General features: G+C 37.0%; 1 protein-coding gene across 1 annotated transcript in view; it reads left to right on the top strand.

Annotated features, from left to right (window-relative positions):
- The window catches only part of pcf11 (PCF11 cleavage and polyadenylation factor subunit), a 29,570-nt gene extending 9,268 nt beyond the window's left edge, over positions 1-20,302 (top strand). Inside the window, exons 6-16 of the mRNA XM_039744293.1 lie at positions 660-846; positions 1,871-2,480; positions 2,558-4,362; positions 4,477-4,540; positions 4,630-4,731; positions 10,981-11,095; positions 11,763-11,946; positions 15,937-16,092; positions 17,052-17,144; positions 19,177-19,212; positions 19,312-20,302. Coding sequence (XP_039600227.1) covers positions 660-846; positions 1,871-2,480; positions 2,558-4,362; positions 4,477-4,540; positions 4,630-4,731; positions 10,981-11,095; positions 11,763-11,946; positions 15,937-16,092; positions 17,052-17,144; positions 19,177-19,212; positions 19,312-19,545 — 3,586 coding nt within the window. The 3' untranslated portion in view covers positions 19,546-20,302. The remainder of the gene's footprint in view (positions 1-659; positions 847-1,870; positions 2,481-2,557; positions 4,363-4,476; positions 4,541-4,629; positions 4,732-10,980; positions 11,096-11,762; positions 11,947-15,936; positions 16,093-17,051; positions 17,145-19,176; positions 19,213-19,311) is intronic.
- Positions 20,303-21,005: the final 703 nt, after the last annotated feature.

Below are 21,005 nucleotides of genomic sequence, written 5' to 3'. Positions count from 1 at the left end.
TGTCCTCTTGCTAGCCTCTATGTTTAGTCGTCTCCTTGTTCTTTAATTTGGTGGAATTAGCCTAATCTGGATAAATCCTGATTAGTGGCATATGCTTTTCAACTTTAAATGATGGTTTTTACTGTGCTTCGTCTTTCAAATTCCCTTTATACTCATTACTGACTTTTGTCATTCCATAACTTTATGTTGAAGTTTTTGAAATCGAATGTCTCCCCATGGAAAACTACCACGTTTTCTTTTGCTTTCATATGCATTTCTAAGCAGTGAAATCTTCTAAACATATTTTTAAATTTTATACATGTAATTAGTCACAGATGACTTGCCAGTTTTGTGTGTAATCTGTAAGGTCATATCCGAGCAAGTTTTCATATGCACTTGGAGATGGAGAGTGTTCACTTAATCTAATAGTGTTTTAATGTTATTGAACATTCTGCAGAATTATTATAGAAATTTATTTTCTTCTGGTTGATGTGAATTACTGTATGCTTATAAAATGGAAAAAGGCTTTTTGCTTTCAGGATGTCATACAAAAAATTTTAAATTGGTAGTGAATTTTCAAATTTATTGCATTTTTATATACTTTAAGGTAAGTTTGAAGAATGCTCTTGGTTGTACTCTATCATGCTTTTTATTTTAAAATTAAATTTTTTTGTTTGCAGCCTGAAACAGTCTGAGGACCATTTGGTGCATGGAAAGGCAGGTCCTCAAAGACATAAGGGATCATGGACTGGAGGCCAAAGGAATCCTGCCCCTCATACTCCTAAACAGCATCGGTTAAGTGTTGATGCAAACCTACAGATTCCAGACGTTTTAAACTCTGCAAGCAAGAGAGACTTGCTTAAAAAGGTCCGTGTTTTGCTTAAAACTCATTTGTTTTGCTTAAAGCTGCTTCAAGTGAGATTTAATGGACTGTGCTAACTACATTTTCCCTATCCGCTTTACTTCTGAAGGAAGCTAACAAGAGCATTGTATTTATTCAGAAGCATCAAAGCTGCTGGTTTCCATTAAGTTAATTCCTTATGTCTTCAAATCATGGTGGAAAAATTCTAAAAGCTACCATTCAATTTGCAAGTTAAATTATGAAAGTAAAATGCTTCATTAGCAGGTTTCATTTATATCTCTAAATTAAGTATGCTTCTCTCATTCATACCTAGATGTTTTACATGCTTAAGTGTATGTTAACTCTTCAGCTTGTCACAGAATTCTGTGTATTGTAACTGTTACTAAAGATAATGTTTGGTGTGGTTGAACCAGAAACAATGTTGATTTATTCATGTAAGTAAAATAGCAGAAGGTTTCTTTGGAACTGATAGATATTGACCTAGAAAACAGATTGGACAGATTTCTTAGTGGATTCTCTTATGCATCATTTTTGCACAATAATTTAACAATTAAATAAATTCCTGTGCAGAAGAGCTCATCTTAACCTTTTGTCTTCACCCTTCACACTGTCTCTGAAATACAAATCTGATGCAAGTGCTGGTGATACAGTAAAGAAGAGAAAAACCATCACCATGGAAATAAAGTAGAAATAATAAAAAGGTCAGAGAGGTGGAGTGCCATCATTCATTGGCAGAGCACTTGGTTTCAGTCGGTCAACAATAGCATTTATTAAAATGTACCTGTTCCGACTTGCATACAAATTCAACTTAAGAACAAACCTGCAGTCCCTATCTCATACGTAACCCGGGGACTACCTGTACTGCTTTTGTATTGATATATGCTGCTTCAGCAAGTGTAAAAATTTGCAAATATTAAGAGGGAAGTAGTTAATGTAAAAGTTAAGATGAGTTTAAGAGTTAAGTAATGAGCAATGCAATTGTACACTATGTGCATATAGTTGTTAACTATTTGTTTTACTTCCTTTCAGGCAAACAAAAGACTTTCTGATGGGGAAATTACCCAAGAAGAATTTTTAGTTGTTGCGCATCAAATAAAACAGTTATTTCAGTATCAAGAAGAAAAACAAAGATCAGATGCTTGGGATAGCACCAATGAAGAGACTAGATTTACTGGGAAAAAGAAACCACTGCTTTCTGCACCTTTGAATACTGGGGATATGTCCGAAGCCTATATAAAGCACAAAGCTAAATTACGAAGAACTCAAGTTCATCATCAAGGTAGTGAGTATTGGGATGTAAATGAGCCTCGGGATGAAAATTACTCAAGTGATGAGCTTCATTATGCAAGAGAGAGTGACTCATGCAAAGTAAAAATTGGATCAAGGACTAGTGATGATCCATTTAATGTCAGAGACCAAAATCGTGATGAAGGTAGACGAGGTTATGGAGATAAAGACCAAGAAAAGTGTGAGGATCCATCACTGAGTGTGAGGAATTCTGAGGGCTTTAGCAAAGATGCATCTGGCAGCAGAACTGAATGCCGAAGGCAAAGAGGAAGGCCTGGGCACGATTTTAGAAAACGAGATGAACCTCGTGATTATAGCAGTTCTGAAGAAAGGCAAAAGTTTAAAACAGAGGGCAAGTTAAAATACTTATTTTTAGATTTGCAATGTTCATTGTAAATTTAATTTTAATTAAGTTACTTGTTTTTGCAGGTGGCAGAGAAGACTACCGCGCTTCATATAATGAAAGGTTTTTGCACCCAAAAAATACAGAAGTGCATCTTCCCAGATTGGGAGGTCATGGAGGAAATAGAAAATTTGACGGTCCTGGAGAAGAATTAAAGAAATCTGATGGGACATCTAGACATCCTACAGGTTCATTTGATTTACCAACTAGTCATGCTGAGCGCCATATTGATTTTGAAGCACTACCTGGACGATCTCCTCATTCAGTATTTGATGGATCTTCCAATAAACTTGAAAGCCAGCAACTGCCAATACATGACTCTCAGAGTAGTTCCAGATTTGACACTAACTATGAGTCTTCTGAACCTTCCGAAAGGGTACGAGCTCAGGGCACTTCAGGCCTGTGGAGGTGTGAACGTACAGGGCAGACACCTCCAAGAGTAGCAGATGATCTGTCTAGCCAACAGTGTCCATCTAGATTTGATGGATTCAAAGGGCCATCAACACAGCAGCCTCTACTGCGTCTAATGGATGGAGTCCCTAACCAAATGGGACAACCCAGATTTGATGGTCCAGCAAGACAGCAAGGTTCACTTAGGTTTGAAGGACCACACGGACATCTGATACAGCCACGATTTGATAGTCCTATGGTAGGACCTCCAAATAGGGGCAGATTCGATGGACAACCGATTCAAATGAGATTTGATGGTCCCCAGGTACAAAATACACCAGCAAGATATGATTGTCCTACAGGGCAGCCAGGTCCTCTTAGATTTGATGGCCCACCACTTGGGCAGCAAGGTCCAGTGAGGTTTGATGGCCCTCCTGGGCAGCAGGGTCCAGTGAGGTTTGATGGTCCTCCTGGGCAGCAGGGTCCAGTGAGGTTTGATGTTCCATCAGGGCCACAGGGGCCTGTGAGATTTGAAGGGCCACTAGGTCAGCAGGTACCTATGCGATTTGATGGGCCAATGAGGTTTGAGGGCCCATTGGGTCAGCAAGGCCCAATTATGTTTGACTGTCCAGTAGGTCAGCAGGGACCTTTGAGGTTTGACGGTCCTTTGGGCCAGCAGGGCCCAGTAAGATTTGAAGGTCCCTTGGGACAACAGGTCCCAGTGAGGTTTGAGGGTCCTATGGGTCAACAGGGTCCCGTAAGAAGTGAACCATCAATGGGACAGATGGGTCCAGTGAGGTATGAAGGTCCTCTAGGGCAGCAAGGTCCAGGCAGGTTTGAAGGATCATTGGGACAGCAGGTTCAAGGTCGATTTGAAGGACATCTTGGACAACAGATACCAAGCAGATTTGAAGGTCCACCTGGGCAGCAAATGCCAGCAAGGTTTGATGGCCCACTTGGGCAGCAGGTTCCAGGCAGATTTGATGGAAATCCCTTGCATTCAGACTTGTCAGTGTTTGATTGTCCATCAGATCAACATAACAGTTTACGTTTTCAAGGAATAACAGGCCATCAGGGCCCTGTCAGATCTCAAGGACCTCGATTTGATGGATTACGACCTCAAGGTGAAGGACCAGGAGCATGCTTTGAAGGATCAAACAATCCATCTCAAATGGCAAATTTCAACATGCCCATTAACAGATTTGGAGAAAATTGTTTTGCAGCCCCTCAGGCATTTCAGGGGCAGCAGGAACCTTTGATGGATTTCAGTTCTGGAAACAGTTTTAATGGACCACCAAATAGTGGGGGAACAGATTTTCCCAATGCCTTCAGCAGATCAAGTGCAACGTTCTTTACACCTGGTTCTCAGGTTTCAAATACTGAGATTAGAAATGAAATCCCAGCTGTGATGCCTGTTCGGGCACTCGTTCAACAACAAACGGTAAGGGTGTGCATTTAACTCAATATACGATAAAACATTTTTCTGTTGGGAGAATTTTATCGTTTTGTTACAAGTTATGAACATAAAAAGTTGCAAATTTGTGTTTCTTTACAGGGAAGTGTTCTGCCAGGACAGCAGTTTATTACATCACAAAGTTCTGTGGCTTTAAGCCAACCAGGTATACAAACATTAAACTGTATAACGTCTTCCACTGGTATTTCCAGATTAATATTTACAATTAATATTTTTTTATTGTTTATTTTTAAGTTCCTGAGCCTGATTTTGGACAGGTGGATGTCAATGACCTATTTGCAAAATTAATAGATACAGGGATAATAAAACTTCCGTCTACAGATTCCTCTGCAAATGGTAAGATTTTTTTAACTGGAGTCCTTTACTTGATTTTTAAGCCTTGTCTGTTTTATAATTTTCTTAGGAACTCTATACAGTTCCCTTGAAAAAGTATTCAGCCCCCAAACTGTTTTTGTAGCTTATTTTTTCAGATTCTAAGCGTAAAGTATATTAAAGTATAACATCTTTCTAATTAATCTACAAATCAAATGATGCCAGTTGAAAACCATTCAGCAATTTTATAAAAAAAGGAAAAATTGAAAGTTGAGATTTAAAAGGTATTCATATGCCTTTCTTAATAAAAAAAAAAAAACTATCTTTACTCAAATGTTACCTTATCATCTTACCCACTTTGTTGGTCACTGTAAGAAATGGATTGATCCCTGTCCTCATAAATACTGCTTGTCTTGCTGACTTCCAACTGTATGGTAAAGATTTTTCAAAAAGCAAACAAAAGTAAAGACAAAATAGCATTCAAAACAAGTCGGGGATATAGTTATAAAGAAGCAGGTACAAGACCATCTCAGAGGCATTTAATATATCTGAGATCTTGGTGCAGTCCATCATGGAAGCGGAGAAAAAATGAAACTGCAACCACACTCTAAATTTACTTGCTAAACAAAAATGGCACTTGTCTAGAGAGGCTACTGTTGATACATGTTGTCATCATCATTGAGTGGCAGAAGAAAGTGACTGCAGTTGGGCAGGAGTTTCATGGCTAAACTGTTTCCAGGGAATTGCACAAAAGGGACCTTTCTAGAAGATAATCTCACTTGGAAGATACTGCAGAATGGCTTGTGGTTTGATGTGGCTGAAGTAGAACATTTTGCCTTTAAGACAGGGGTGTTCTGTCTAATGCAGCACCTTGGCCAAGTGACTCCACCCCCATTGTAAAGTTTGGTGGCAGCTGCATCATGTTTGCGGATGCTGTTCAGCAGCAGTGGCTTGCAATCTGGTCAGGATTTTATGGGAAGATAAATGCTAGAAAACATAGACCTAGATAGAGAGATACTTTATTAATCCCAAGGGGAAATTCACATAATCCAATAATAATAACAATAATAGTAAAACATATCGTGGAGGAAAACCTGCACTTATACTGGGAAAGAAGATAGTCTTTCAGCAGAGCAGTTCTCCAAAGCACACTGCCAGGGCAAGAATGGATTGGCTCCTTAACCTCGTCAAGCATCTATAATGAGACCTAAAAACTGCTGCTCCCATAATAACCTGCTACAGCCTTAGCAAAAAGGGAAATCTTGCTCTATCAGTTTGGACAAAATTAATAGACTTATTTTCAAACACTTGCAGTAATAGCTGTGAGAGGTGGTTTATCCAAGTACTGATTGGGTGTGACACATTCTTAAATTGTCGTTTCAGTTTTTTGGAATTAAATTTTTAATGGTTTATAATTTTGCTTTTTGGTCACTGAAAACAATCTTTGACTTACAAGTGCAATTTTCCATGCAACTCAAAATCCCAAGTTGTGACCAAGATTTATAGGGGGGGGGATATGGGATGGGGTTTAGTGTTGGGCTGAATACTTTTTCATGGCTGTGTTTTCTCATTTACTCTTTTTTATGGCTATTTTTTTTTTTAGTTTCTTTTCTCTCAGGGCTGAATATTTTTCCAAAAACTTAACTTTTTTTTTTAAAAGCACACAAAGCAGTTGTTCAACATATCAAATCAACAAGAAATATTTACTTTTGATCAATGTTACTGTCTTGCATGTTGTATGAGCCTGCATACTATATGATTTCACATACATGTTACATAGCAAAGTATGATATCGCTCAAAGCAGCCAATTGCATGCATTGCCACATTGCACTGCTTACAATATGAGTTGCAGTGGTGTTGACTTTTCAATTGTCTGTTGCTGCACTTTCTCATATATATTGTTAGTGTGTACTGTAGAGTCACCCATTTGACATTGTGCCATACCACTGCCACCAAGTTTTCCGCCCACATGAAAACCATATTGTCACCTCTTTTCAACTTCAGCCTGTCTGGCTTCAACTGTGAAGCCATGTGTTTCCTTGTTCACCCTCACTGTGCTACAAGCTCCAATTCCCCTGCTCTGTAGCTCCATGAACAGTTCTGGGAATGTATAAAAATTGTCCAGGTACACAACATGATCCAAGTGTTCATAGCCCTGAAGCAGCTCTAGCACAACCTGACTTGTAAAGGGACAGTTCTCTCTTTGAAAGAAATACTTGTATATGTAATTACTTTCAGGAAAAGACCAGTGTTTGCTTCTGCCAGTACAAAATCCTTTATGCCATACTTTGTTGGTTTGTCTCGCATATATTGGCAGAAAAAAAAGGCGTCCTTTTTATTTTATCATAGATTCATGCACAGACAAAGCACGGCCAGGCTGATAAAATTGTTTATATGTTGGTTCCACAATGTCAAGCAGGGGCTGAACTTTTATAGCCTGGCTTATTCCTTGGGATTTGCTTCTGGTTATCACAGAATTGAATAAAACTTTGCAGCAGCACGTACCTATCACGCGGCATAACCTGTCCAAAGCCACCAGGGGACAGAGCACATTTGGACCAATGCTCCCTGAAGTTATATCACCAGTCTAGTCCCATCTCTATTTGTAATGCCACAAAGCCCTTCATCTCGTCTTTTGTTGTGGGTTTCCACTTTGAAAAACGAGAATGCACTGCAAGCGCACCCTGCAATTCAAAAAATTGCTCTGCATACCTGTTTGTCTCTTCTGACAGTAGCTGAAAAGCAGCATCAGGAGAGAGAAGCCTGAAGTAGTCCAGCGGCTGGTAATCTGTCGAGTCCAACAGCAAGCCATGCTGTCTTGTGAAGTCCAGTAGCCAGTTTGGCTTTCATGGATCAATATCCGGGTATTCCTCCCACAAAAACCTTGCCATAGGTGTGTCGGCTGCGCGAATGAGCTCAGCTGGTAGCCGATCAGCTGGGGTGGCATCGGCTGGTGTCCGATCAGCTGATGCCGGCTCCTCACTCTCCTGCTCGATCTCCTGATCACTGTCAACAAAATCTGATTCTGAAAAATCAGAGTCCAACTCCGCAATATTGCACAAAACATCGTTTGCTGAGTATTTTCTTTTCTGCACTTGCTTCGCTCCCTCGTGTGATGTCGATGCCATCTTGCCTTTGTTTACATTTTGCAACTCGCGCACACGTAAGGATTAGATGGGGAGTCAATGAGTCTAACATTCCTCCAAGCAGAGAGGGAATGCCTGTAACGTAACAGTGAGTTTTGTCACTATTAACAGCTGAATGTCGCCCTCTACCCCGGATGTCGACTTTTGACGACATGCTGCCTCAACCCTCCTGTCGACAAAAGTCGACATTCGCCCTAAAAGAGTTAACTTTGTTTGCTATATTAGGGTATACCATCCCTTTCACAGTAATTGGCACCTCTGGTAAAGGTGAGCTGAAAGGGGTTTTTAAAAATTACCATTTGATTAATTACCTTAATTTCATATTGAAAAAATGAGAAAAATGCACCCTTTAACTAAAGTAAAATTATTTTGAGAAAAAAAGTTCTCGTTGAAAAATTTTAACAAAACCACAGTGCCACACTATTGGTATCCCTGTGTTTAATTTGTACAATCTCCTTTTGCCAATAAAACAGCACTGAGGCTTAACATAAGGCTGGAGAATATAGAGCAGGAAATTTAAGAAAATTCCTGCTTACAGAATCTCTCCATATCATCTGGGGTCCTAGGGTCCTTTCTTGTACATGTTCCTCTTCAGCTCACCCCACAGGTTTTCAGTTTAGTTTGATTTAGGGAATACGCCTGTCATGGCAGAAGCTTGATTGTGTATACCTTTAACTATTATGTGTTGATTTGGACATGTGTTTTGGATCATTGTTCTTCAGGAAGATTCAACAAGAATTCAGTTTTAGTTTCTTGGCAGAGCCATTCAGACTAAAAATAGAAATCTCCTGACATTTCAGGGGTTCATGTACCTTAAGGTTCCCAGGGCCTTTGGAGGAAAAACAGCCCCACAACATCACAGACACCCACCATATATGATTAAGCTCTTTTTAATATAGGCCACCTTCTTTTTATACCAAAACCACTCTAAATGTTTCTTGCCTGAAAGCTCAATTTTTGCTTTGTCTGACCATAGAACTTTCTTAGCAAACTCATGGCACTTGCATTTGTGGTTAAATGACAGGAAATGCATTATTCTGGTATGCCTGCCAAATCTGTTGGAATGGAGGTGGCATCTGATGGTAGTTCTGGACACTTGGTGACATCAAGATGCTACTTTTTCTCTTGACATTGAGCCTTGGGTATATTTTTTACCTTTCTTAACATTCTGTTCACTGAGCCTGGGAGCAAAATAAACTTCAGTCCTCTTACCGACAAGATGGTAATAGTTGATTTTAAATGTAAAATTTATATTAGTTAAAGAAAACAACTCTCTATACAATTATGTCAAACATAATAAACCAGAATTCACCCCACCCCCCAGAGGACGGCAAAAGAGGAGAGCCAACAGCGTGAGGAAATATTTAAAAACAACAAAGAAAGGAGAATGTCTTTTTTCCCCTCAATATAAATGCTTACTCCCTAAGATTTTAAAGTTTTGAACAGATTTTTCCAATTTCAGTTAGAGAACATCTTTTATTCACTGACTTAGGAACAGGTGAGCTGGGGTACTTCCAGTTGAGCAAAGCAAGTCTGTGTGCTAGTAGTGTGGTAAAGGCAATTTGTCCTTCTTCACTTTAAGCCCATCCGAGAGTACAGGAAACACAGCTGTTAGTGGGTTTGGAGTGATTGTGACACCAAGGCTGTCTAATAGGCATTCAAAGATTTTTGTCTAGAATGATTTTAATTTGGTGCATGCCCAAACCATGGGGCCAGTGAGGCAGGAGCTAGATTGCATTTTTCACAGGTTGAACCTTGCCATGGATACATTTTGAACAATTTGAAACGAAATAAACGTGCTTGATAAAAAAGATTTTAAGTTGAATGATTGAATGCTCTGTGCATATGTAGCTAGAGTGTATTCTGCATGGCTGGCTACCATGTACCAATTCGTTTTCCAAATTTTTAAGTGAAAGATCCTTTCCCCATCATACCCTGGGATCTTTGAAAGGAAGAGTCTAGTTAAATTCTGAAAGTGTCAGAGGTTTATCCAGTTCCTCTTCACAGTATCTACCTGTGGTATTTGTAATGCATCAAAAACTCATTAGATTGTGACTTAGCTTCTTTTAAACTAAGTGTAGTATAAGAACATATAGTACTCTCTAAATGTGTGGGTTATATTTTTATCGTCTATAAATTTATTTCCATCGGTGTTAGGAATTTCTGTTTCTGTGTTGCAAACATCCTGCATTTGGATTTGTTGAGCTAGTATCTTATTATTAGCCTTTCCTCTGTTTTCATAGTAATGATTTTGCAATTTAATTCTTGAGGGTTAAATATTTTTTTCCAAAAAACTCAATTTCCTGAACAACACACAGAGCAATGATTTCACAAATAAATTATCATAAAACGTCTGTTGCTGCCTGCTGTGGCTGCTTTCGGTGCCTGTTCTGTCTCTTACAGCAGCGTCTGTGTGGTGGTGGTTTGATGGCCAGCAGGAAGGCACAGAGGGCTGACTGTTTTCCCGCAACAGGTGATCAGCACTCATAGTGCAATGCTGCCTTGTTTGTACCTCTTGTCATCATAAGTGGTGGCCCTTCCAGGCAAACATTACAGTAGGTGCATCAAGTACACAAATGTGTTCACCACCACAATCAGCTGATGCTGGTACCTTACTTTTGTTTTCGATTTCCATCTCCAGATCAATTGCATCCAAATCGGAGTCTGATTCGGCAATAATACATAAAACAACTTCCACTGAGTATTTTGCTTTGCTTCCACCAGATATCAATGCCATTTTAGAGGTTGTTTACTCTTTGCTACACATGCACATGCATAGAATTAAGGTCAGTCAATGAAGCTAACTTTCCTTCTAGCAAAGAGAGTAAAGCTAAAATGTAACCTTGAGGAAGAATTAATTTTTTTCGCAGAATAAATTTTTGTCAGTTGGATTCCTTTCTTTGTTTATCTTTTCATCAAAAGGTGAATATTTTCATAACCCTTTTACTCGTCCTTAGCAGGGGTACCAATATTGTGGAGAGGGCTGTATCTTTATAATATTTTAGTATATTGTAGACTGGGTACAAAACTTGTATGTATAGTAGTTTAAAACATTACATTTTATGTTATCTCCTCAAACATGAGTATTTTATCACTAAATACATTTTCATGTTTTATTGACTACAGATTCTGCAGCTGCATCTCAGTCCCATCCAACTGAGGAGGATGATGATGATGATGAACCAGATGAGGACCAGAATATTCCAGATCTTACTGGGTTTATAATGGAGGAAATGAAACAGTATGAAATTATTTTTTTTTATTTTAGGGAGCATTTTTATTTTTTTTTCAGGTGTTTGCATATTAATGCTGTTAATTAGCAATATAATAAGGTTTGAATATTCAAATAAAAAACAAGCAATCAAACATATTTGAACTTAGGTTAATGAATCTGGATGTTACATGAATATTTGTGTTTTTTTAACAACCGTAATGGTTGGCCACAGCAAAAAAAAAAAAAAATCCTTGTGGTACTCAAGAAATGTTGATCAAAAATTTTACAGTAAGCCTGTTCATCAGAATCCTAAGCATTTGCCAATTCTAACACTGCTAACTGGAGTCTGACAGTACTTTTTATAACCAGTTTAAAATTTCACCTTTTATTGGCTAACTAAAAAAAGATTACAATATGCAAGCTTTCAAGGCAACTCGGGCCCATTCTTCAGGCAGGAATCGATAGCAAATAAAAGGTGTCATTTTACTTGACTTCTCACTATAACCAGTTTGAAGTAAAGCAGGTTTAGTTTAATATCAGTTGATTGCAAGTCGATAAGTCACTTCCCTCATTTATTTGAACTATTTGACAGAAATATTCAGTTTAATTAAAAATTACTGTCGTATTTTTTTAATATCCCTATTAACACATTTCTGACTTCTCAGTATTTTTTTTTTTTTATTTTTTTTCTTAGACGTTATGACAGTGTTATTAATAGGCTGTATACTGGAATTCAGTGTTACTCTTGTGGGATGAGATTTACCAGTTCACAAACTGATGTCTATGCCGACCATTTGGACTGGCATTATCGACAGAACAGATCTGAAAAGGATATAAGTAAAAAAGTTACCCACAGAAGATGGTACTACAGTTTGACAGTAAGTACAAGTTTGTAGCAGTATTTAATGTTTTTCATAATTATTAATTGAAGACTATATGCTTTCAGGGTATTTACACGGTCCTTTACTTTTTTTGAAAATATTCAAAAAAATATATTGACATGTTAGTTGTATTATATTCATGTTGGAAACTAGACTGTCTCCATAGTTGAATTTAACTCTAGCTCTAGTATGTATCAATAATATTATAGATGTCTTGATTACCAAAATGTCTTAAAATAATAAAAATTATTATGTCTTAAAATAATATTCTAGATGTCTTGATTACCAAGCTATGAGAAATATAGGACTCCTATTTAAAAAAATAAATAAAGTAAACACTGTTCTAAGTGGTTGTTTCAGTGTTTGGATATGAAGCTATCTTGGTTATTTTTTTTTTTTAATTGTGATGCCATGTTGTTAGATGATAACTAAAAATAATAATTGTATTTGAAGCAAATCAAAACTGCCTCATTGTTTGGCGAATATTAAATTGCTTTTTCTGCAACTGAGCAGCAAATTAATAGTGATCTTACATTTCTCCCAAACTCTGACCAGGAACCCCATGTATAAAACCTTTTCTCAGATTTCATACTGAAGTTGTGCTTTGCTAAAAAGCAAAAATTGTATATACACAAAAATATTGAATTTATAAAACTGTATACCAAGTTCCTTTCTAAATCTAAAATAATTACCTTAAAACTGTGTGCTTGTGTATGCCCTTCTACTTACTTCTCATGACATTCCATTAGTAACCGTGCATGGCTTAAAATAAAAGCCCTTATTTGAACATTCATTGCTTAATCTTCGTAGAATTTTGGCTGTGTTGCCAAATGATGTCTTTACCTACAAACCCTGGAAGAACCCAGAAAACGCGATGAATGTGAACTTGTGGTGTTGCTGATATTTAGCAGTAATGCATTCCTTTATATTGATGAAGTATGCAACTAAAATAAAGGAAAAAAACACTCTTTATTTAAGGCTTAAGTTAAGGTCAAAGTTAATGTAAATATGTTAATCAACGAATTAGGTACATTATGGTACAGTGGTAGCACTGCTGCTTCATAGTAAGGAGTACAGGAGTTACATCCCACGTACTCCCTGGAACCTGCATAAGGGTCAATGTGGGTTTCCTACCACACTTCAAAGACAAGTTAGGTGAATTGGCAATGCTAAATCGTCCCTGTGTGTGTGTGTGTGTTTACGCGCGCATTCACCTTGCAGTGGCCTGGTGCCCTGTCCAAAGATTATTCCTGCTTGTGCCCATTGCTTACTAGAATAGGCTACAGCTGCCCCTGCCCTGAATAACTGGGTTTAAAGGATGGCTGAATCAACAGATACAACAGTATGTCCTGCTCAAAAATGTTTTTCAGTTGCACATCAGCGGTCCTTAATCAGATAGAGAAACATTTATCAATTACACATTAGATCTCTGTTTCAGAAAGGTATTTTCTACTTGAATATGTGGTATTCATTATATTTCTCTTTTACATGCTAGTAAAGATGCTGTTGGCAAAACAGATTTTCAGTAGTCCATACAAGTGGTTGAAGTGATAGTAGCTACAGTAACTGTGCCTTATGCCCAACAGTACAATGAGCAGCATGGTAGTCAGAGCAAATCTGCATTACGCATCACACAATACCTCTGTTGCAAAATATTTAAAAAAATAAAAACGTGATATGTTTTTGTGATGAAGTGAGTAATCAGAAAACGCTACAACTTTCACATCCGCACTTAACTATGTTACGCATATTTTTTCTAACTTAGAAAAGTAAAGTGCTTATTTTGTCACAATTAAAATACATAGATTAAGAAACCTAGAAACACAGGTTTTCTTTTCTAATTTATACATTATATTTGCGTCCTTTTTCGTGATGATTTTAGACATCCTAGACCTATCCTCTTGGGATTGTGTGCTGATATGGAATCTACATTACAATGACCACCACACATAAAGCACACAATCCTTGTTTCGTTACAGGTTTAGAATAATCAACTTTAAAAAATAGATGGATGAACAGACAAAGATTAGAGTGCGACTGACATATAATTGAAATTGTGCAAGGAAATTAGATTTTCTGTTCACTTCATTGTCCTGCCCCCTGGATTTACTAAAATGGCAAAAGTCTGTTTAGTACCTACTGATATTTGAAACCTTCCATCCAGGTTTGTTTTTTTGAATCCTGACTTTTGCATAAGAAGTGGCGTATGCGTGATTCCTTAATTCATTCTTTGTCAGATTAGTAACTGTGCTAAACAGGTTGAGAATTAATGTACAAGTATTATATAAATTCTTAATGCAGAAGTTCAAGTTCAGTGCCAGATTTGACTTTATTGAGCAAGTAGACAAGATCACAAATAGAAAGTGGTTAAAAATTAGCTTTTGAAGTATTTCTTCAAAAAACAATCTGAAGATGCATGGAGTAAGGTACTTAATAGAATATATGATAATAGTACATGGGAATGGGAAAGAGTATGAAATGATTAAAAGTGTAGAATAGTGTTTTTCTGCGGCACATTGGTGCACTGTGAGAACTATCCAGGTGTGCAATGGAAATAATACAACCTCCTTGGATGGGCGAGACCTTTCAGGGGAGACGGTCTACCTGGAGAAGCTGACATAAAGGCAGCTTTATGATCGTTATGTTGCAGACACAGCAATTGGAGCACATCAAACGTGTCTCCAGGCTGCTAAAGTTCATCTGTCCTGATTGTGTGGTCACCAGTGAGCCTTATAGTGCTGGTGAATAGTAAGCAAGCAAGTGTTTTTTTGTTTTTTGTTTTTTTTTTTAATAAACTGATTTCTCCAGTAATTCCTCCCCTTTGGACAGTTGAGCACATGTATGAGATATAAGGAATTTATGGTTAGTAAAATAGTGGTGTGCCTTGGGATGTTTTTGGTTCGAGAAACTGTGCCAACACTGAGAAAAGGTTGGGAAAACACTGCTGTAGAAGGGTAAATTATATAATAAAAAAAAATAGATACAAAAGTGGCCCATTTTCACTTCAGTGTAAATAAATGTAAATTATTTTGTAATTAAAGCTACTTTTTATCATTTTAAATATTGTAATTAAATAGTACATTAATTACTTAAGAACTGCAATCATGCATGGTCTTCAGATTTTGTGAGACAGTTACACTGTTAAGCTCTCAGTACCGAGGTGAAAAGATTAAAATAGCGTGACTTGAATACAGTCAAAGTGAGAAACATTCTCTTGTTCAAAGTTTCTGGAGCTACTAATAACAAACAATTGTGTGAAATCAAGGCTGTGCTGCTTACATTTTGAGAACTTGAAAATGTAACATGGAAAATAAATTCAGTGAGCAGCATGTGGCACCACTGCTTATTTGTGTTTTACTTTATATTTTTGCACACTAATTGCTCTTCAGGCTGCCAATGATGCTGTTACATTTTAGTCTTAATTTTTGCAGTACTCTTGCCCATAGAGTTTGAAAATGAAATTGCAAATGGTGGTGTTGTGTCATCCACAATATGCAAAGGTTTTTGCTGGGTATTTCATTTCATGACTGCACTGGCCAGTATTTGGTGCTGTAACTTTTTAAATAAAAAAAGTCCACACTTGTTCTATTGTTATGAGGGGAATGTATTGTGCTAGAAAAAACAAATTAGATTTTTAAATATAGTTCTTGTATTTTTGTACAAACATTTGTATTTTGTAAAAACCCAGATTAATCAAAGTAATAATTGACCCCCTAATAGGTAAGCAAAAGTTTAGGTGTGACCCTAAATGTTATTGCCAAATAAAATGGTGGCCTTCAAGGATCTTGTGATTTTACTTTGAATTTCACATGGCTGCATTAATGCTGGGCTGGCAAACAGTTAGGACTATAATGTACAGTATGTGTAAAATGGGTCAAAACTGATGTCATTTAATGCATAAGGTTGGCTAACAGTGTAAAGACTTGCAAATATAACAGCCTACTACTTTAGTAATTGAATATTTCTTTTTTTTTTATTTACTTGAAGGACTGGATAGAGTTTGAAGAGATAGCCGATTTAGAGGAGCGGGCAAAAAGTCAGTTTTTTGAAAAGGTACATGAAGAAGTTGTACAGAAGACACAGGAAGCTGCCAAGGAAAAAGAGTTTCCAAGTGTTAAGGCTGCTCCAGATGTTGTCGATGAGGCAAGTAAATTTACAGATGGAAAGCCAAGTCTGTTTTTACCTTCACACATCAAGATTCTGGTTTTAACAAGACGTTCGGCAAAATCTAGACTCTGTAAACCTCCATGGTCCCTTACTTATGCAAAAGTATAATTGTAGCTGCAGATAGTGTTTGATCCCTGATTCCATGAAGCACATCATTAACTACATTTCAACTGCCAATTAGAAATCAGTTGCATTTAAATAATGAGTACATGTGTTTTGTAGAGTTGTGTGTGATTTTTAAGGACGTTTGGGTTTATTTCATTATATGCCACAGTCTGTGCTTGTAATATCTCTGGGAAAAATATCACTTAAGTATTGTGATACTTTGGAAGGAGTGTAGTTCTGAATGGTCGTCTTCATCAAAAGAATTTCAGAGGTATGCACACTGCATCCCCACCATTTAGTTTTTGACTCTTATCGGAAAATGTAAATGTAGTGAATTTAATACCTTTTGTTATCATAGCAGAGATAGGCTGAGCCTTGCCAGTCTGTTTTGCTGACATGGTATCTGAATTAAAATGTTTAATTCATAGAATGTTTACTGCATAATTTGCAAAGACCAGTTACAGATCAAACATGACATAAATATAATTCGAATTAGAGAAAATGCCCCGATTTTGTGAAATTCAGAGAAGTCTAATTTTCATAGCCATTCCACAATACTTTAGGCCAATCAAAAACCATACACCTTATGAGCAGTGAGTATGACCAGCTGAATGCTGGTTGAATTGTTGGAAGTAAAACTAATTCTACAGATTGCAAAATTTAATTTGTAATTGGTTGATTTAATGGAGTATTATGAAAGCAGTACATTCAAATTCACAGCACTGTTCTACATAAGAGACACCATTCCTGTTCTAAGTGCATCCTTATGTTGCCTCTCAGGGCTTTGCCAGTGACTGATTTTTTTTTTTTTATCCCTTTTCATCTTTTAGATATGTGAAATTTGCCAGGAGAAATTTGAAATGTACTGGGAGGAGGAAGAGGAAGAATGGCATCTCAAAAATGCTATTCGTGTTGAAGAAAAGGTTAGAAACTTCAAAATTTTACATTTTCTCAACTTTAAAAATGTATGCCTCTTAGTTGATGGAGTATGGAAGTTACGTTATCCTTTAAAGGAGAGTGAACATTTTATCTGGTATATTTGTAATATTCTGTTTAATTTTAGTTGTCAATACAAATGTTTTTATGTGCATATTTTTGTAATTTACCATGTTGAGGAAAATAATTCTTTGGCTAAAGGTTTTGTTCTATTGGTAATTTTTTTATTTTTTATTTTTTTAGATTCTAGAATTAACATGCCTGTTTATCCCTGCTCTCACACACTGTTTTCACACTCATGCAATTCAAATGTACCCTATAACTGGGGTAAATAATAATGATAATCCACTGCCACCTTAAGTTTGCCTGGAAATATAAAGAATTGAAAAACCTGCTCTATTTCAGAAGATTAAAAATTTGAGATGGGTACGACAGATAATATTAAACATTATTCACTATAGCATTTTTCATAACACAACTCAAAGGATAAAGGGTCTATAAAAATCTCAAAATATATAACACTAGGGTGGGGTAGATATTTTAAATTGGTACTTTATTTATAGCAAGTAACAAGTTAATTGTATTTAAACAAGTGTCACTGTGGCAGGTACACTAATGAAATTATTGTAAAAATGCATAGTTGCTCAGGACTGAAAGAGATCCATCTGCACAACCCTTTAACTTGCAGTTATCGTCTAAATCAATTTTTTTTAGGCCTTGTTCACACGGGCATTAAGTTTTTGGATAAATGAACTTGCTCTGAACGTCCTAGACGTTTATGTTGCATTTTGTGGTGGCGATCGATTGACTTCTACACCGGCGTTCGTTTGTCTCTAACGCCAGCCTGCAGCCCAAATTGTAGTTTGTGTGTTAACCTGTGGAGGCAGTGTCGGGAACTGGATATGAAAGCCCTTGTCGTTTTATTTGAGGTGCCTCCTTTCAATATGGACCATTTTGCTATGTTAGATATTAATCTTCTTGTTTTAAAAATACTCGTAATACGGCGACGTAGGGAATGAAAAAATCGCCGCTACTGGGTTCATCCTCTGACTGCACAACGTCGGGTTAAAGGAAGTTTTTTTGTGCTTTATGAAGAAATGCGAAAATTTCCGTGCAAGTTTTTTTAATTACTGTCGGATGTCGGTTTCCACTTTTGATTGTCTGTTGCAGCTGGTGCAATGCCACATTGCACGCCGATCAACCAATATGCGACTTGGTGTTAACCCCGAAGAGAGACTACTTGTCACTTTGAGGTAAGGAAACAATAGTCGAGTGTGCGCTTACACCGGTGTTATGCACTGAAATGCCCCCTCCCCCCCGCTCCTCCAAAGCGTAAAATAAACGCACATAAAACGAACTAGAAGCGGTTTCCTTGCGTTCGTTGGGTTTTGAACGCCAAGAAAAAGCTGCATGCAACGCTTTTTGATGCCGTATAAACGCGCAGCGGACAAACGCCGTCACCAAAGCCCGTGTGAACACTCTCATTGACTCCTACGTAGAAAACACTCGGCGCTTGATCCGCGCTCACCGGACGCTACGAATGCAAAAACGCTCGATTTTAATGCCCGTGTGAACAAGGCCTTAGTCTGGATAGATCCATTGAACTTGATTTTTTCACAATAGCTCTTTGCCAATACTGTCCACTTCATAACCTCTAAGCCTCTTGCCCCTCCCCCAAGCAATATTATAGAGCAGCCGCAGAGAATTCTGCCACTGGAGATCTGTAGCCAAGACCTTTTTTGCAGTATTAGCATTTGACAAGTCTTTTGCAAGTTTCCAAGGACTGAATGTATATTGAGCCATTCAGCAGCACAAGGCAAGAGTTGCAGATCTCACAGTATCTCCAGAATGTACACTTACACTTGAATTACATAGAAAATAAGATGTATTAATCTTCGGGTAAGGTCTTGTCCTGGTTTCACTTGCCTTAGCATGATACAGTATGTGTTGAATGATTGTAATGTTTGAAGATTCTGTTAAGGTGCAATTTATTTTTATTTTTTATTTTTTTTTTTGTAGACATATCATCCCTCTTGCTATGAAGATTACAAAAATGTAAGTATGTGCAATTTTTAGTATAGGTGAAGATAATTTTTATCTTCTATATTTGATTCATGACATCACATAATGTATAAATATTTTCTTTTTTTTTAGTCATCATTTGCTGATTTTACTCCTTCGCCTAGTAAGGCTCCTCTAGAAAATCCTTTAAATTCTTTAATTCCACAAGAGACTGAAGAACCATCCATGAGTGAAAGTATTAAACAAGAAGCAGGTAAAAGAGTCGGCAGCTGTAAGGAGGAAAGTAGTTCTGATGAAATAAAATTGGAACAAATTGAAATAAAATCGGAACGAGAATCACCAGAAGCCTGCATGAATGCGGAGTAAAAAAAAAAGGAAAAAAAAATGCTGCTATTTGATTCTTTTTTTAAACCATCTGAGGAAAGTGAGAATGCATAGTACTGTATTTTGGTTATGTATAAATTATTTTTATATTAAATGCTGAGGCAATGTGCTCAGCTCTACATACTTTAAATACATTTTTGTATTTGATTCTTTCAAATTGCCTGCTCAAATCAGGCATTATGTTGTGTGAGAGGACTGTAAATGTACCTAAAAGAGAAATTGTATGTATCAGATTTAATTTATAAATAAAGCTATTTTTGCTATGTTTGATGTGTAATATTAGTATACATCATACTGCTACTGTCAGAGGTGAATCTTAAGTATTGGTTTATTAAAATGCTTAAATACAAAAATGTTAATGTTCACAAATAAAGATTAACTTTTGAGTTCTTTTTTTGGGGCGGGGTTGAAAAGGAGAAATAAATCTTTAACATTAAACTAATCATTTGGGGGTGGGGGGGATTCCTTTTGCCCACTGAGTGCATTTATTTGATATGGTTTGGAAAGGTAAGGCAATCACATAAACCACTGATGGATTTTTATGAACAGTAATAATTCTTTAATGGTCTTCGAGATTCTTCGTCAAGGAAATGTTGCACTCTGGGCAGTGAAATCTGTAAATATGGTCAATAGTAATTTCTGGATGATTTTGAAAAGGTTTGAAGAATTTACTTTCTAATCTTGCGTGCAGCAGCAGAGTTTGAAAGGACTTGAATAATCAATAAAATATTTAACTTTACTGCTCCGAGTCTTTTGTGGTATTTCTTGTACAAGTACAATTGTTGGTGTAGTTATAAATTTACTGATGTTTTTAATTTAAGAAATTTATCTTAGTCTGTCTGTTTTATTCAAAGGATAAATAAAAATATTTAACTACAAATGTTTTATGTGTTATTATTTTCTGCATTGCCTTAATTACCAAATGGGCTAGTGAGTTCTTTTTGGGAATGGTGCACCAAAATAATGATGATGGTGATTTTCGTTGAATTCTGATTTGCCAGCAGTAGTTCCATAGCAGTGATTTGTGTCTTGTAGATGGTAATACTGGATTGCAAGACAAGGAACGAGTAGGAGTGACACTTGGATGACAAAGCAGTGTGTTCTTAATTTACTAAATACTGTACAGGATTCATCCATGTGACACTAAAAGCCCTATTTTTGCACATATATATGTATTTGGTCAATTTTTTTATATATAATTACTGGCCACTTTATTAGTTATTCCTATTCAGCGGCTTGTTAAAGCAAATACCTAATCGGCCAATCACACGGCAGTAACTCTGGATTTAGGCATGTAGACTTTGTCAACATGAACTACAGAAGTTCAAAGTGAGCATGGGGAAGAAGGGTGATTTAAGTGACTTTGATCATGGTATCATGAGTGCCAGAAAGGCTGGTCGGAGTATTTCAGAAACTGCTGAGCTGCTGGGATTTTTCACACA

The sequence above is a fragment of the Polypterus senegalus genome, chromosome 2 (assembly GCF_016835505.1).
Source record: "Polypterus senegalus isolate Bchr_013 chromosome 2, ASM1683550v1, whole genome shotgun sequence".
NCBI lineage: Eukaryota > Metazoa > Chordata > Cladistia > Polypteriformes > Polypteridae > Polypterus > Polypterus senegalus.
This window is presented reverse-complemented; position numbering and strand designations above follow the sequence as displayed.